The 18,168-nt window shown below is 47.1% G+C and overlaps 1 protein-coding gene across 1 annotated transcript in view; it reads left to right on the top strand.

The window, feature by feature from the left end:
• LOC138657617 (dentin sialophosphoprotein-like) overlaps window positions 1-2,827 on the top strand; it is a 5,469-nt gene extending 2,642 nt beyond the window's left edge. The window contains exons 4-6 of the mRNA XM_069745356.1: window positions 1-653; window positions 948-1,612; window positions 2,273-2,827. The exon at window positions 1-653 is cut by the window's left edge and continues 550 nt beyond it. Of these exons, the coding sequence (XP_069601457.1) occupies window positions 1-653; window positions 948-1,612; window positions 2,273-2,827 (1,873 nt within the window). The remainder of the gene's footprint in view (window positions 654-947; window positions 1,613-2,272) is intronic.
• The last annotated feature ends 15,341 nt before the right edge of the window (window positions 2,828-18,168 follow it).

Genomic DNA, 18,168 nt, shown 5'->3' with positions numbered 1-18,168 from the left:
CAAAACCGGGGAGAATGGGGGCAAAACCGGGAAGAATGGGGGCAAAACCGGGGAGAGTGGAGAGAGGGGCAAATCCGAGGAGAATGGGGGCAAAACCGAGGAGAATGGAGGCAAAACCGAGGAGAATGGAGGCAAATCTGAGGAGAAAGAGGAGAATGGGGGCAAAACCGAGGAGAGTGGAGGCAAATCTGAGGAGAATGGGGGCAAATCTGAGGAGAACGGAGGCAAATCTGAGCAGAATCGGGGCAAATCCGAGGAGAATGGAGGCAAATCTGAGGAGAATGGGGGCAAATCCGAGAAGAACGGAGGCAAATCTGAGGAGAATGGGGGCAAATCCGAGGAGAATGGAGGCAAATCTGAGGAGAATGGGGGCAAAACCGAGGAGAATGGAAGCAAATCTGAGGAGAATGGGGGCAAATCCGAGGAGAACAGAGGCAAATCTGAGGAGAATGGGGGCAAAACCGAGGAGAATGGAAGCAAATCTGAGGAGAATGGGGGCAAATCCGAGGAGAACGGAGGCAAATCTGAGGAGAATGGGGGCAAATTCGAGGAGAATGGAGGCAAATCTGAGGAGAAAGAGGAGAATGGGGGCAAAACCGAGGAGAGTAAAGGCAAATCTGAGGAGAATGGGGGCAAAACCGAGGAGAATGGAGGCAAATCTGAGGAGAATGGGGGCAAAACCGAGGAGAATGGAGGCAAATCTGAGGAGAATGGGGGCAAATCCGAGGAGAACGGAGGCAAATCTGAGGAGAATGGGGGCAAATCCGAGGAGAATGGAGGCAAATCTGAGGAGAATGGGGGCAAATCCGAGGAGAACGGAGGCAAATCTGAGGAGAATGGGGGCAAATCCGAGGAGAATGGAGGCAAATCTGAGGAGAATGGGGGCAAAACCGAGGAGAATGGAGGCAAATCTGAGGAGAATGGGGGCAAATCCGAGGAGAACGGAGGCAAATCTGAGGAGAATGGGGGCAAATTCGAGGAGAATGGAGGCAAATCTGAGGAGAAAGAGGAGAATGGGGGCAAAACCGAGGAGAGTGGAGGCAAATCTGAGGAGAATGGGGGCAAAACCGAGGAGAATGGAGGCAAATCTGAGGAGAAAGAGGAGAATGGGGGCAAAACCGAGGAGAGTGGAGGCAAATCTGAGGAGAATGGGGGCAAAACCGAGGAGAATGGAGGCAAATCTGAGGAGAATGGGGGCAAATCTGACGAGAACGGAGGCAAATCTGAGGAGAATGGGGGCAAATCCGAGGAGAATGGAGGCAAATCTGAGGAGAATGGGGGCAAAACCGAGGAGAATGGAGGCAAATCTGAGGAGAAAGAGGAGAATGGGGGCAAAACCGAGGAGAGTGGAGGCAAATCTGAGGAGAATGGGGGCAAATCCGAGGAGAACGGAGGCAAATCTGAGGAGAATGGGGGCAAATTCGAGGAGAATGGAGGCAAATCTGAGGAGAAAGAGGAGAATGGGGGCAAAACCGAGGAGAGTGGAGGCAAATCTGAGGAGAATGGGGGCAAAACCGAGGAGAATGGAGGCAAATCTGAGGAGAAAGAGGAGAATGGGGGCAAAACCGAGGAGAGTGGAGGCAAATCTGAGGAGAATGGGGGCAAAACCGAGGCAAATCTGAGGAGAATGGGGGCAAATCTGAGGAGAACGGAGGCAAATCTGAGGAGAATGGGGGCAAATCCGAGGAGAATGGAGGCAAATCTGAGGAGAATGGGGGCAAAACCGAGGAGAATGGAGGCAAATCTGAGGAGAATGGGGGCAAATCCGAGGAGAACGGAGGCAAATCTGAGGAGAAAGAGGAGAATGGGGGCAAATCCGAGGAGAACGGAGGCAAATCTGAGGAGAATGGGGGCAAATCCGAGGAGGAAGAACAAAACCGAGGAGAGTGGGGCAAATCTGAGGAGAATGGAGAGAGGGGCAAATCCGAGGAGAATGGGGGCAAAACCGAGGAGAATGGAGGCAACTCTGAGGAGAAAGGAGAGTGGGGGCAAATCTGAGGAGGAAGAACAAAACTGAGGAGAATGGGGGCAAATCTGAGGAGAAAGAGGAGAGTGGGGGCAAATCCGAGGAGGAAGAACAAAACTGAGGAGAATAGGGGCAAATCTGAGGAGAAAGAGGAGAGTGGGGGCAAATCCGAGGAGAAAGAACAAAATTGAGGAGAAAGGGGGCAAATCTGAGGAGAAAGAGGAGAATGGGGGCAAAACCGAGGAGAGTGGGGGCAAATCCGAGGAGAAAGAACAAAACTAAGGATTATGGGGCAAATCCGAGGAGAATGGAGGCAAAACCGAGGAGAATGGAGGCAAATCTGAGGAGAATGGGCGCAAAACCGAGGAGAATGGAGGCAAATCTGAGGAGAAAGAGGAGAATGGGGGCAAATCCGAGGAGAACGGAGGCAAATCTGAGGAGAAAGAGGAGAATGGGGGCAAAACCGAGGAGAGTGGAGGCAAATCTGAGGAGAATGGGCGCAAAACCGAGGAGAATGGAGGCAAATCTGAGGAGAAAGAGGAGAATGGGGGCAAAAACGAGGAGAGTGGAGGCAAATCTGAGGAGAATGAGCGCAAAACCGAGGAGAATGGAGGCAAATCTGAGGAGAAAGAGGAGAATGGGGGCAAATCCGAGGAGAACGGAGGCAAATCTGAGGAGAAAGAGGAGAATGGGGGCAAATCCGAGGAGAATGGAGGCAAATCTGAGGAGAATGGGGGCAAATCCGAGGAGGAAGAACAAAACCGAGGAGAGTGGGGCAAATCTGAGGAGAATGGAGAGAGGGGCAAAACCGAGGAGAATGGAGGCAACTCTGAGGAGAAAGGAGAGTGGGGGCAAATCTGAGGAGAATGGGGGCAAATCTGAGGAGAAAGAGGAGAGTGGGGGCAAATCCGAGGAGGAAGAACAAAACTGAGGAGAATGGGGGCAAATCTGAGGAGAAAGAGGAGAGTGGGGGCAAATCCGAGGAGAAAGAACAAAACTGAGGAGAAAGGGGGAAAATCTGAGGAGAAAGAACAAAACTGAGGATTATGGGGCAAATCCGAGGAGAATGGAGGCAAATCTGAGGAGAAAGAGGAGAGTGGGGGCAAAACCGAGGAGAGTGGGGGCAAATCCGAGGAGAAAGAACAAAATTGAGGATTATGGGGCAAATCCGAGGAGAAAGGGGAGAATGGGGGCAAATCCGAGGAGAGTGGGGGCAAATCCGAGGAGGAAGAACAAAACTGAGGAGAATGGGGGCAAATCTGAGGAGAATGGTGGCAAATCTGAGGAGAAAGAGGAGAGTGGGGACAAATCCGAGGAGAATGGAGGCAAATCTGAGGAGAGAGAGGAGAATGGAGGCAAATCTTAGGATAAAGAACAAAACTGAGGAGAAAGGGGGCAAATCTGAGGAGAAAGAGGAGAATGGGGGCAAATCCGAGGAGGAAGAACAAAACTGAGGAGAATGGAGGCAAATCCGAGGAGAAAGAGGAGAATGGGGGCAAATCCGAGGAGAAAGAACAAAACTGAGGAGAAAGGGGGCATAACTGAGGAGGAAGAATGGAGTAAAATCAAGGAGAATTGGGCAAAACAGAGGAGAAAACGGAGAATGGGTACATAACCGAAGAGAAAGGGAGCAAAACTAATGAGAAAGAGAATGGGTCAAAAGTCAAGAGCATGATGGCATAACTGAGGAGAAAGATGATAATGGGGGTAAACCAAAGGAGAATGGGGGCAAAACTGATGAGAATGAGGTAAAACCGAGGATAAATAAGAGTATGTGGGCAAAACTGAGGAGACTGGTCGCATATCTGAGAAGAAAGAGTAAAATGAGGCGAAAAAGGAGAATGGAAGTATAACTGAGGAGAAGGGAACAGGGACAAGACTGAGGAGAATAAGGTCAAAACCAAGGATGGGGCAACACTGAATAGAAAGGAGAACAGGGACGTATCTGAGGAGAATGGGGGCAATACTAAGGAAAAAGGGGCAACACGAAGGAAAATGAGGACAAATCCAAGAACAACGGGAGCAAAACAATAAAGAGTAGGATGGGGCAAAACTGAGGAAAATGGAGCAGAACTGAAGAGAAAAAAGGGAGAATACGGGCAAAACCAAAGAGAAAGAAGAGAATGGGGCAACACTGAATAGAAGGAGGAGAATGAGAGCAAAACTTTGGAGAATGGGAGCAGAACAATAGAGAAAGTAGGATAAGGGCATAACTAAAAGAGAAAGAGGGTCCAGCCATCTTCAGGGGGTGGGGGATAGATGGAGATAGTGAATGGGCTACACACACACAAACATAACATGACTTTGATTACTGAATGTGATAGGCCGCTCTGAACAAATGTGTTTTGAGGGAGCGCCTAAAACTATGCAAATTGTGGATGGTCCTAATTTCTTGGGGTAGAGCATTCCAGAGGATTGGCGCAGCGTGGGAGAAGTCTTGTAGTCGGGAGTGGGAGGTACGGATTAGTGCAGAGGTTAGTCGAAAGTCATTTGCAGAGCGCAGCGGTTGGTTAGGCCGATAGACAGAAATGAGGGAGGAGATGTATGGGGGTGCCGCACTGTGGAGAGCTTTGTGGGTGAGAACAAGTACTTTGAATTGTATCCTGTAATGAATGGGCAGCCAGTGTAACGACTGGCGAAGAGCGGACGAGTCTGAGTAACGATTATCTAAATGGATGACCCTGGCTGCTGCATTAAGGATGGACTGGAGAGGGGAAAGTCGGGTGAGGGGGAGGCCAATTAATAGAGCGTTACAGTAGTCCAGACGGGAGTGGATTAGGGCGACAGTGAGAGTTTTTGTTGTTTCCATTGTGAGAAAAGGGCGGATTCTAGAGATGTTCTTTAGGTGTAAGCAGCACGAGCGGGCAAGAGATTGTATAGCGGAGGTGAAGGAGAGATCGGAGTCAAACATAACACCCAGACAGCGTGCCTGCTGCCGGGGTGTTATTATGGTGCCACCCATGGAGAGGGAAATGTCAGATTTAGGGAGGTTAGTAGATGGCGGGAGCAGAAGAAGTTCAGTTTTGGAGAGGTTGAGTTTCAGATACTGTAGAGAGCGGACATGGTGTTGGAGACTGCGGACAGTCAGTTGAGCAGAATAAGCAGAGCGTGGCCTCCATTACATTTTGCTGTCAGAAGGTCATTGGTCACCTTGATGAGTGCAGTTTGTCGAATGTAGGGGGCGGAAACCGTACTGTGAAGGGTCTAGGAGGGAGTGAGTGGAGAGGTAACGGGTAAGGCGGGAGTAGATCAGGCGCTCCAAGAGTTTAGAGATGAAGGGGAGATTGGAGACCTGTCTGTAGTTGTTTGTGCAGGATGGATCGAGAGCGGGTTTCTTTAGTAAATCGAGCAATGATAGAATGTTTGAAGGAGGAGGGGAAAATGCCTGAGGAGAGGGAGAGATTAAAGATTGTAGCTGAGCGAGTTGTGACGACTGGAGAGAGAGACTGGAGGAGATGTGAAGGAATGGGGTTGGTAGTGCATGTAGTCGGGAGAGGAGCCTGGAGACTTCTTCTTCTGTGATGGGATCGAATGCGGAGAGTGAGCCAGGGGAAATGCAGGGAGGGATGGGAGTCACTGAACTTGGTGATTGGGGGTGGATTTCCTGACGGATATTGTCTATTTTCTCTACAAAGTGGGAGGCCAGGTCATCAGCACAAATGTCTGTGATAAGAGCTTGTGCTTTTTGCCTGAGGAGGGAGTGAAAGGTGTCAAAAAGTTTCTTGGGGTTGTTGGATAGTGAGGAGATCAGGGTGGTGTAGGAGGTCTGTTTGGCGAGGTGAAGGGCAGAGTTATAGGTGCTTAACATAAATTTGAAGTGTATGAAGTCTTCTGGTGTGCGAGTTTTCCTCCATAAGCGTTCAGCACACCTAGAGCATCGCTGGAGAAATCGGGTTTGCGATGTGAGCCTGGGCTGTTTCACTCTGCGTTTGGGGGTTCTGAGGGTGAGGGGAGCTACTTGGTCAAGGGTGCTTCTAAGAGTGTCATTGAAGTGAAGTACCGCCAGATCAGGACAGGAAAAAGAGGAGATTGGGGACAATGAGTGTAGGAAATGTGAAAGTGTATGAGGGTTAATGGCATATAGATCTCTGAATGTGTGGTAGGTAGGAGGGTGCTGGGGTGGGCGAGGAGTTGTGAGTGTGAAGGAGAGAATGTTGTGGTCAGAGAGGGGAAGCGGTGAGTTATCTAGGTAGGAGATTGAACAGAGCCAGACAAAGACAAGGTCAAGGGTGTTTGTTATGGACCTGGTGGTTAGGAGCACCCGGAACGACCTGATGGTTAAACTCACACAGGACAAGCTCTGGGAAGTGGGAGCTCTGCTGACCGCAACCCCTAATCCTATCACACAACTAGAAATAGCCGTGGAGCGTACCTAACACGACCTAGACGCCTCTTCACAGCCTAAGAGCTAACTAGCTCTAAAGATAGAAAATAAAGCCTACCTTGCCTCAGAGAAATTCCCCAAAGGAAAAGGCAGCCCCCCACATATATTGACTGTGAGTTAAGATGAAAGTCACAAACACAGAAATGAAACAGGTTTCAGCAAAGGGAGGCCAGACTTACTAAACAGACTGAGGATAGGAAAGGTATCTTTGCGGTCAGCACAAAAAACTACAAAAGACCACGCAGAGTGTTGTGAATTCTGTTGTCGGGCTCCCTCCTGTGGTCATGAATGGTACTTCGGCTGGTTCTGTCCATGGACTTCCTCTGGTGGGTGTTTCTGAGTTTCCTTCCTCAGGTGACGAGGTTAATTCGTTAGCTGGCTGCTCTATTTAACTCCACTTAGATCTTTGCTCCATGCCACCTGTCAATGTTCCAGTATTGGTCTAGTTCACTCCTGGATCGTTCTTGTGACCTGTCTTCCCAACAGAAGCTAAGTTCCAGCTTGTATTTCTTTGGTTTGCTATTTTTCTGTCCAGCTTGCTATTTTCATTGTTGTCTTGCTTGCTGGAAGCTCTGGGACGCAGAGGGAGCGCCTCCACACCGTGAGTTGGTGCGGAGGGTCTTTTTGCGCCCTCTGCGTGGTCTTTTTGTAGGTTTTTGTGCTGACCGCAAAGTAACCTTTCCTATCCTCGGTCTGTTCAGTAAGTCAGGCCTCACTTTGCTAAATCTACTTCATCTCTGTGTTTGTATTTTCATCTTTACTCACAGTCATTATATGTGGGGGGCTGCCTTTTCCTTTGGGGAATTTCTCTGAGGCAAGGTAGGCTTTATTTTTCTATCTTCAGGGCTAGCTAGTTCCTTAGGCTGTGCCGAGTTGCATAGGGAGCGTTAGGTGCAATCCACGGCTATTTCTAGTGTGTTTGATAGGATTAGGGATTGCGGTCAGCAGAGTTCCCACGTCCCAGGGCTCGTCCTTTATTATCAGTAACTATCAGGTCATTCCGTGTGCTCTTAACCACCAGGTCCATTATTGTCCTGACCACCAGGTCATAACAGTACAGGTGGCCCAAAGTACTAATGCATCTCAATAGAGGGATAAGAGAAGTTCTGAGACCATTTTTTTTTCTTTGCAGTGTGTGTTGTCTCTCTTTTCCCCTTTACCTCTGGGTGGTTCAGGACACAGGTGTAAACATAGACATTCAAGGTCTGTCCTCTTGGATGGATAATCTCACTACAAGGGTACAAAACATTCAAGATTTTGTCGTTCAGAATCCGATGTCAAAGCCAAGGATTCCAATTCCTGATTTGTTTTTTGGTGATAGATCTAAGTTCTTCAATTTCAAAAATAATTGTAAATTGTTTCTTGCCTTGAAACCTCGCTCCTCAGGTGACCCTGTTCAACAAGTAAAGATCATTATTTCTTTGTTACGTGGTGACCCTCAAGACTGGGCATTTTCCCTTGCGCCAGGAGATCCGGCATTGCGTGATGTTGATGCGTTTTTCCTGGCGCTTGGATTGCTTTATGACGAACCTAATTCAGTGGATCAGGCAGAGAAAATCTTGCTGGCTCTGTGTCAGGGTCAGGATGAAGCGGAGATATATTGTCAGAAGTTTAGAAATTGGTCTGTGCTCACTCAGTGGAATGAATGTGCCCTGGCAGCAATCTTCAGAAAGGGTCTCTCTGAAGCCCTTAAGGATGTCATGGTGGGATTTCCCATGCCTGCTGGTCTGAATGAGTCTATGTCCTTGGCCATTCAGATCGATCGACGCTTGCGTGAGCGTAAAGCTGTGCACCATTTGGCGGTACTATCTGAGCATGGGCCTGAGCCTATGCAATGTGATAGGACTTTGACCAGAGCTGAACGGCAAGAACACAGACGTCGGAATGGGCTGTGTTTTTACTGTGGTGATTCCACTCATGCTATCTCCGATTGTCCTAAGCGCACTAAGCGGTTCGCTAGGTCTGCCACCATTGGTACGGTACAGTCTAAATTTCTATTGTCCGTTACTCTGATTTGCTCTTTGTCATCCTATTCTGTTATGGCATTTGTGGATTCAGGCGCTGCCCTGAATTTGATGGACTTGGAGTATGCTAGGCGCTGTGGTTTTTTCTGGGAGCCCTTGCAGTATCCTATTCCATTGAGAGGAATTGATGCTACGCCTTTGGCCAAGAATAAGCCTCAGTACTGGACCCAATTGACCATGTGCATGGCTCCTGCACATCAGGAGGATATCCGCTTTCTGGTGTTGCATAATCTGCATGATGTGGTTGTTTTGGGGTTGCCATGGCTACAGGTTCATAATCCAGTATTGGACTGGAAATCTATGTCTGTGTCCAGCTGGGGTTGCCAGGGGGTACATGGTGATGTTCCATTTTTGTCTATTTCGTCTTCCACTCCTTCTGAAGTGCCAGAGTTTTTGTAGGATTATCGGGATGTATTTGATGAGCCCAAAGCCAGTGCCCTACCTCCTCATAGGGATTGCGATTGTGCAATTAATTTGATTCCTGGTAGTAAGTTTCCTAAGGGCCGATTGTTCAATTTATCTGTGCCAGAACACGCCGCTATGCGGAGTTATATAAAGGAATCCTTGGAGAAAGGCCATATTCGCCCGTCGTCATCACCGTTAGGAGCAGGGTTCTTTTTTGTGGCCAAGAAGGATGGTTCTTTGAGACCATTGATTACCGCCTTCTTAATAAAATTACAGTCAAATTTCAGTATCCTTTGCCGTTGCTGTCTGATTTGTTTGCTCGTATTAAAGGGGCTAGTTGGTTCACCAAGATAGATCTTCGAGGGGCGTATAATCTTGTGTGTATTAAACAAGGCGATGAATGGAAAACAGCATTTAATACGCCCGAGGGCCATTTTGTGTACCTGGTTATGCCATTCGGGCTTTCCAATGCTCCATCAGTATTTCAGTCCTTTATGCATGACATCTTCCGAGAGTACCTGGATAAATTCCTGATTGTGTATTTGGATGATATTTTGGTCTTTTCGGATGATTGGTAGCCTCATGTGAAGCAGGTCAGAATGGTGTTCCAGGTCCTTCGTGCGAATTCCTTGTTTGTGAAGGGGTCAAAGTGTCTCTTTGGAGTTCAGAAGGTTTCATTTTTGGGGTTCATTTTTTCCCCTTCTACTATCGAGATGGACCCTGTTAAAGTCCAGGCCATTTACGATTGGACTCAGCCGACATCTGTGAAGAGCCTGCAAAAGTTCCTGGGCTTTGCTAATTTTTATCGGCGCTTCATCGCTAATTTTTCTACTGTTGCTAAACCGTTGACTGATTTGACCAAGAAGGGTGCTGATGTGGTCAATTGGTCTTCTGCAGCTGTAGAGGCTTTTCAGGAGTTGAAGCGTCGTTTTTCTTCTGCCCCTGTGTTGTGCCAGCCAGATGTTTCGCTCCCGTTTCAGGTTGTGGTTGATGCTTCTGAGATTGGAGCAGGGGCTGTTTTGTCGCAAAGAAGTTCTGATGGCTCGGTGATGAAGCCATGTGCTTTCTTTTCTAGAAAGTTTTTGCCTGCTGAGCGTAATTATGATGTTGGTAATCGTGAGTTATTGGCCATGAAGTGGGCATTTGAGGAGTGGCGTCATTAGCTTGAAGGAGCCAAGCATCGCGTGGTGGTCTTGACAGATCACAAGAATTTGACTTATCTTGAGTCTGCCAAACGGTTGAATCCGATACAGGCTCGATGGTCGTTATTTTTCTCCCGTTTTGATTTTGTGGTTTCGTACCTTCCGGGCTCTAAGAATGCGAAGGCTGATGCCCTGTCAAGGAGTTTTGTGCCTGACTCTCCGGGTGTTCCTGAGCCGGCGGGTATTCTCAAAGAGGGGGTAATTTTGTCTGCCATCTCCCCTGATTTGCGGCGGGTGCTGCAAAAATTTCAGGCTGATAGACCTGACCGTTGCCCAGCGGAGAAACTGTCCCTGATAGATGCACTAGTAGAGTTATCTCTGAGATTCATTGTTCAGTGTTGGCTGGGCATCCTGGAATCTTTGGTACCAGAGATTTGGTGGCTAGATCCTTCTGGTGGCCGTCTTTGTCGCGGGATGTGCGTTCTTTTGTGCAGTCCTGTGGGACTTGTGCTCGGGCTAAGCCCTGCTGTTCTCGTGCCAGTGGGTTGCTTTTGCCCTTGCCGGTCCCGAAGAGGCCCTGGACGCATATTTCTATGGATTTTATTTCGGATCTCCCCGTCTCTCAAAAGATGTCGGTCATTTGGGTGATTTGTGATCGCTTTTCTAAGATGGTCCATTTGGTACCTTTGTCTAAATTGCCTTCCTCCTCTGATTTGGTGCCATTATTTTTCCAGCATGTGGTTCGTTTACATGGTATCCCGGAGAACATCGTTTCTGACAGAGGTTCCCAGTTTGTTTCAAGGTTTTGGCGATCCTTTTGTGCTATTATGGGCATTGATTTGTCTTTTTCCTCGGCTTTCCATCCTCAGACAAATGGCCAAACCGAACGAACTAATCAAACTTTGGAAACATATCTGAGATGCTTTGTTTCTGCTGATCAGGATGATTGGGTGTCCTTTTTGCCGTTGGCTGAGTTCGCCCTTAATAATCGGGCCAGCTCGGCTACTTTGGTTTCGCCGTTCTTCTGCAATTCTGGTTTCCATCCTCGTTTCTCTTCAGGGCAGGTTGAGTCTTCAGACTGTCCTGGTGTAGATACTGTGGTGGATAGGTTCCAGCAGATTTGGACTCATGTGGTGGACAATTTGACATTGTCCCAGGAGAAGGCTCAACGTTTCGCTAACCGCCGGCGCTGTGTGGGTCCCCGACTTCGTGTTGGGGATTTGGTTTGGTTGTCGTCTCGTTATGTTCCTATGAAGGTTTCCTCTCCTAAGTTTAAGCCTCGTTTCATTGGTCCGTATAAGATTTCTAAAGTTATCAATCCTGTGTCATTTCGTTTGGCCCTTCCTGCTTCTTTTGCCATCCATAATGTGTTCCATAGGTCGTTATTGCGGAGATACGTGGCGCCTGTTGTTCCATCCGTTGATCCTCCTGGCCCGGTGTTAGTTGAGGGGGAGTTGGAGTATGTGGTGGAGAAGATTTTGGATTCTCGTGTTTCGAGACGGAAACTCCAGTACCTGGTCAAGTGGAAGGGTTGTGGTCAGGAAGATAATTCCTGGGTTTTTGCCTCTGATGTTCATGCTGCCGATCTGGTTCGTGCCTTTCATTTGGCTCATCCTGGTCGGCCTGGGGGCTCTGGTAAGGGTTCGGTGACCCCTCCTCAAGGGGGGGGGGTACTGTTGTGAATTCTGTTGTCGGGCTCCCTCCTGTGGTCATGAATGGTACTTCGGCTGGTTCTGTCCATGGACTTCCTCTGGTGGGTGTTTTTGAGTTTCACAGGTGACGAGGTTAATTCGTTAGCTGCTGCTCTATTTAACTCCACTTAGATCTTTGCTCCATGCCACCTGTCAATGTTCCAGTATTGGTCTGTTCACTCCTGGATCGTTCTTGTGACCTGTCTTCCCATCAGAAGCTAAGTTCCAGCTTGTATTTCTTTGGTTTGCTATTTTTCTGTCCAGCTTGCTATTTAATTTGTTGTCTTGCTTGCTGGAAGCTCTGGGACGCAGAGGGAGCGCCTCCGCACCGTGAGTCGGTGCGGAGGGTCTTTTTGCGCCCTCTGCGTGGTCTTTTTGTAGGTTTTTGTGCTGACCGCAAAGTAACCTTTCCTATCCTCGGTCTGTTCAGTAAGTCGGGCCTCACTTTGCTAAATCTATTTCATCTCTGTGTTTGTATTTTCATCTTTACTCACAGTCATTATATGTGGGGGGCTGCCTTTTCCTTTGGGGAATTTCTCTGAGGCAAAGTAGGCTTTATTTTTCTATCTTCAGGGCTAGCTAGTTTCTTAGGCTGTGCCGAGTTGCATAGGGAGCGTTAGGCGCAATCCACGGCTATTTCTAGTGTGTTTGATAGGTTTAGGGATTGCGGTCAGCAGAGTTCCCACATCCCAGAGCTCGTCCTTATATTAAAAACAATTTAACGAGAGCCTTAAGATAGAAGCTTGGGAAAGGCAACCTGGAGAACACCTTGGAGCGGAAGACGCCGTTTGTAGAACCCAGACCCAACTTGTAGGCCTAATTGTTGTGAATTCTGCTCTTGGGCTCCCTCCGGTGGTTATGAGTGGTAGTGCTGCTGTCCGTGGATCGCAACATTTATCAGGTGTGTTCAATTTGGACTCAGCTATTTAGTCTGCTTGATCCTTTAGTCAGTGCCAGTTGTCCATTGTTTTTGGAGGATTCACATCCCTTCTGGTCTCTCTTGTTCGCTGTGCTTTTCTTCAAAGATAAGTCCTGGCTTTGTTTTTGCTGTCCACCTGCTGTGGACCTTATAGTTCTGTGCATTTTCATGTTTTGTCTTGTCCAGCTTGGTCTGTGAAGGATTTTTTGCAGCTAAGCTGTGTCTCTGGAGATGCAGATATACCCTCCATGTCTTTAGTCAGATGTGGTGTTTTGTATTTTCTGTGGTGGATATTTTCTAGTGTTTTAATACTGACCACATAGTACTCTGTTCTATTCTTTCTTTTTAGCTAGTATGGCCTCCTATGCTGAATCCTGATTTCATGTCTGCGTATGTTATTTCCCTCTCCTCTCACAGTCAATATTTGTGGGGGGCTGTCTATCCTTTGGGGATTTTCTCTGAGGCAAGATAGGTTTCCTGTTTCTGTCTTTAGGGGTAGTTAGATTTTAGGCTGTGTCGAGGGGTCTAGGGAGTGTTAGGTACCCCCCACGGCTACTTCTAGTTGCGCTGCTAAGTTCAGGGTTTGCGGTCAGTACAGGTGCCACCTTCTCCAGAGTACGTCTCATGCTGCTCCAAGGTCACCAGATCATAACACCTAATGCAGTGTTGTTTCAACAACTACTTAACGAGAGCTTCAAAGATAAAAGCTAGGGAGAGGCAACCTGGAGAACACCTTGGAGCGGCAGACACCGTCCCTACAACCCAGACCCATCTTGTAGGCCAAATGCAGTGTTGTTTCAACAACTACTTAATGAGAGCTTCAAGATAGAAGCTAGGGAGAGGCAACCTGGAGAACACCTTGGAGCGGCAGACACCGTCTCTACAACCAAGACCCAACTTGTAGGCCTAATGCAGTGTTGTTTCAACAATTACTTAACGAGAGGTTCAAGTTAGAAGCTAAGGAGAGGCACCCTGGAGAACACCTTGGAGACACCGTCTCTACAACCCAGACCCAACTTGTAGGCCTAATGCAGTGTTGTTTCAACAACTACTTAACGAGAGCCTGAAAATGGAATTTCAGGACAGGAAACCTGGAGAACAGCACGGAGCGGCATACTCCGTTAGTACGCCCCAACCAAACTAGTAGCCCCACTGCAGTTGTTCGATGAAAAAACTATTTAACAAGAGCCTGAAGATTGAAGCTCAGGAAAGGCAACCAGGAGAACACCTTGGAGCGGCAGACACTGTTAGTAGGTCCCAACCAAACTAGTAGCCCCACTGCAGTTGTTTGATTAAAAAACTATTTAACAAGAGCCTGAAGATTGAAGCTCAGGAAAGGCAACCAGGAGAACACCTTGGAGCGGCAGACACCGTCTCTACAACCCAGACCCAACTTGTAGGCCTAATGCAGTGTTGTTTCAACAACTACTTAACAAGAGCTTCAAGATAGAAGCGAGGGAGAGGCAACAGAGAGAACACAGTGGAGCGGAAGACTCAGTTTGTAGACCACAACGAAACTTGTGGCCCCAATGCAGTTTTATAATTCTGACAAGCTTTTTTTTTTTAGAGGAGGACAGCTGTATTAAGTGGCGCAGACAGACACTGCTGGTAGGCCTTAAACCACAAAGTTGGCTCACTGCAGGATGAAAAAAGTTACATGGGTACACGGTCGGCATTGGTGTGCTCAGCGGAGGACAAATGGAAGGAGGCACTGCAGACAGACTTAGTAGGCCTAAAATTTTAAAAAATAGGCTCAAAGCAGTTTAAATTATCTTGCAGGGGTACATAGGCAGCATTGGTGTGGTCAGCGGAGGACAATTGGAAGGAGGGACCGCAGACAGACTTAGTAGGCCTAAAATAAAAAAATTAGGCTCAATGCAGTTTGAATTATCTTGCAGGGGTACACAGGCAGCATTGGTGTGGTCAGCGGAGGACGATTGGAAGGAGTGTCTGACACAGTTAGTACTCCCAAAAAATAAATAGATGTTAATGTCTCGCAAAACAACAAAACCAAAAAACAAAAGGGTGGTGTCAGGAATCCCCTGACCGCTGCCACCAGTTTGTCACGATTCACACCGTGACCGTCACCCCTACGTCACGGGACGGGATGACTTTAGGCCAACAGACGGCTATCACATGTGCAGGGGGGCTTATCTTAGTTATCCCTCCACTCCATAACGTGATGAAAAAACACAAGGCTATTGACCTCTTAGTTTACAGCAGGGGCTTATTTTAGGTATCCCACTGCTTTTCAATATACCACGAACTGCAGGGATTTATGTATATCCCGCTTACAGTTCCACTTAAAACTTGCAGCTCTCTGGCGCCCCCCTTACTCTCAGGTCAGATTAGGTACTGCACCCTGGGTAATTGGTCGCCAGGCAGGCTGCTTGCTATGTACTGGCTATTGGGCACGCTGCAGCAACGCAATAAACTACTCCCACTCAGGCAGGAACAATAATTATCAACGCCGCAGTCGCTACAACATAACCCAAAGTCTGCACACGGTCGCTGCCACCAGCTTCGATTAAACGGGTCCGAAGCTAACCCAACACAGTAGCGTATTTCCCTTCAAGAGACTTAGGGTACGGTTTTTAGAGCATGGAGAAAGACCTGGCATGAAATAATATACCCCACAAAATTTAGGCAGTGCTTTATCAAAATATTCTACAAAGAGGTTACAAATGAGACAATTGCAAATATGTACACGGTAATTATAACATAAAGGGAATAAAAGAGAAAAGCTAACACTCACATGTTCAAAGCATGGCAGGCACCCAGGCTAGTGCAGTTTTCCATACGTCCCAGTTCATGGGACGTGCTCAGCTCTTCCAGGAAAAAAAAAGACAAGAAGACTGAGCTGGGGATGTGGGCAGACAGTTATAGCTAAGCCTGTAACATCCCAGAAAGGGGTTGGATCACCTCGTCCCTCCTGACTCTTCAGTTAACTAATCTTACCCTAATCTATATCTAATTTCTATAACTTCGCTACAACACATGTCATAGTCATAACAAACCCAGCATTCATCTCGGATTCACGTGGGCATTCTAATGAGATCAAACATGTCCTATCTGGGATACATATTTACAGAGAAAACCCTACTACTTTACCAGATGGCGTTAGAAGCCCGTGTTTCGAGGGATGGGTAGGTCCACCGAGTGAGATTAAGAATATATATTTTCGTGTTCTTACCGTAAACGATTTGCATAATATCTTACAAAAACTAAACAAAGAACTTCCATGGATTTCTGGAAACTTCTAGACACTTCTAAACAGTTCTCTGCTAGAGGAAGATTTGAGTCTAGTCGTAAATACCTTTCGGCCATAAAACTCCCCCCAGTACATTAGCACAGCAGCTCTTGGCTGAGTGAAAGGGAAGGGGGGCTTGTTAGCCCACAGCCTTGAGCAAGAGAAGCTACTTATATGATATTTCAGTAAACCTATACAAAGAGCAATAATAAATAACAAAATACTTGGCACTCAGGAGATTGTGTTGCAAGATAAGAGATTAGTTTATTCAGTGCATCCAGTTCCAACTGTCCAACTTAAACGTTTTCGGTCTTTAACAACAGACCTTCATCAGAAGTAGTATTTTTTGGAACACTGGAAGACGAAAAACAATATACGGAGGCAATCAGCGGGGCCAGCGTCAAATAGGTACCGGGACCAGAAAGCGCCTAAGAGCCTGGAGAAGAAGAAACAGCGCTGTACGGGGCGAAATACTCGCAAGGGCAGTAGCGCTGGGAGCTCAGAGGACATCGGCGCTGATCCGCAACGGTCGCAGGGTGCCCGGGAGTATTTCGCCCCGTACAGCGCTGTTTCTTCTTCTCCAGGCTCTTAGGCGCTTTCTGGATCCCCTATAAGAGAAAAGCAAGTAGGAGCGCGCCCCCCGAAGAAGCCACATTGCGAAACGCGCGTCGGGGCCTCTTATCCACGCACGGCAGCAGCAGCAGCAGGTTGGTATATGATTCTTTAGTATACCGGATACTTTTGTAACCTTATCCCCTCCAGCCACTTGGTAGGCATAAGCTTTGGCACTACTTGCTTTTCTCTTATAGGGGATCCATTAGGATTAATTCCTTAGTGTTTCTTTGTACCACCCTGCTGTCTGCTATAATACTTAGCTTGGAGTTTTTTCTTCTCCCCGGCATAGCTACCCATTCTTTATTATTACTATTTTTTGTGTAACTATTTGATGTTTAGTACCCTTAGCTAGAGTTATCATGCCTGGGAGCTGATTTATTTATTTATATATGCCGATTTATATATTTATATTTATTTATATATATAAATAATGATCTGGTAGAAGGTTTACACAGTAAAATATCGATATTTGCAGATGATACAAAACTATGTAAAGCAGTTAATACAAGAGAAGATAGTATTCTGCTACAGATGGATCTGGATAAGTTGGAAACTTGGGCTGAAAGGTGGCAGATGAGGTTTAACAATGATAAATGTAAGGTTATACACATGGGAAGAGGGAATCAATATCACCATTACACACTGAACGGGAAACCACTGGGTAAATCTGACAGGGAGAAGGACTTGGGGATCCTAGTTAATGATAAACTTACCTGGAGCAGCCAGTGCCAGGCAGCAGCTGCCAAGGCAAACAGGATCATGGGGTGCATTAAAAGAGGTCTGGATACACATGATGAGAGCATTATACTGCCTCTGTACAAATCCCTAGTTAGACCGCACATGGAGTACTGTGTCCAGTTTTGGGCACCGGTGCTCAGGAAGGATATAATGGAACTAGAGAGAGTACAAAGGAGGGCAACAAAATTAATAAAGGGGATGGGAGAACTACAATACCCAGATAGATTAGCGAAATTAGGATTATTTAGTCTAGAAAAAAGACGACTGAGGGGCGATCTAATAACCATGTATAAGTATATAAGGGGACAATACAAATATCTCGCTGAGGATCTGTTTATACCAAGGAAGGTGACGGGCACAAGGGGGCATTCTTTGCGTCTGGAGAAGAGAAGGTTTTTCCACCAACATAGAAGAGGATTCTTTACTGTTAGGGCAGTGAGAATCTGGAATTGCTTGCCTGAGGAGGTGGTGATGGCAAACTCAGTCGAGGGGTTCAAGAGAGGCCTGGATGTCTTCCTGGAGCAGAACAATATTGTATCATACAATTATTAGGTTCTGTAGAAGGACGTAGATCTGGGTATTTATTATGATGGAATATAGGCTGAACTGGATGGACAAATGTCTTTTTTCGGCCTTACTAACTATGTTACTATGTATGTACGGTTTGCTTATTTAGCATTATCGATTTACGCCATTATTATGAATTGTACCCGTGCGTGGTACTAGGTTTACCCTTCTCTTTTCCATTGCATCTTTTTTTGTACTTGTGTTTTTAATATTTTTGTGTAATATTTTAGAAATTTGTCTCTTAATAAAATTGTTATTTTTGTAGCTCTGGTGTCCATTATCTTTTTGGGTATCTATTATATGATATTTCATACCATATCGTGACACCTCCCCCTTTTGGTGTGCGCTAGGGAGGCAGAACCCCAAGGTATACCTCCATGGGCACCTCAGTAGGTTCACCCTGGTGGGACAGACCATCTGCATTCCCATGCTCTTTGCCCATTTTGTGTTCAATGGTGAAGTCAAAC

The sequence above is a fragment of the Ranitomeya imitator genome, chromosome 1 (genome assembly GCF_032444005.1).
Source record: "Ranitomeya imitator isolate aRanImi1 chromosome 1, aRanImi1.pri, whole genome shotgun sequence".
In the NCBI taxonomy this organism is placed as follows: Eukaryota; Metazoa; Chordata; class Amphibia; order Anura; family Dendrobatidae; genus Ranitomeya; species Ranitomeya imitator.
Note: the sequence above shows the minus strand (reverse complement) of the source record. Positions and strands in the feature narration are given on the sequence as shown.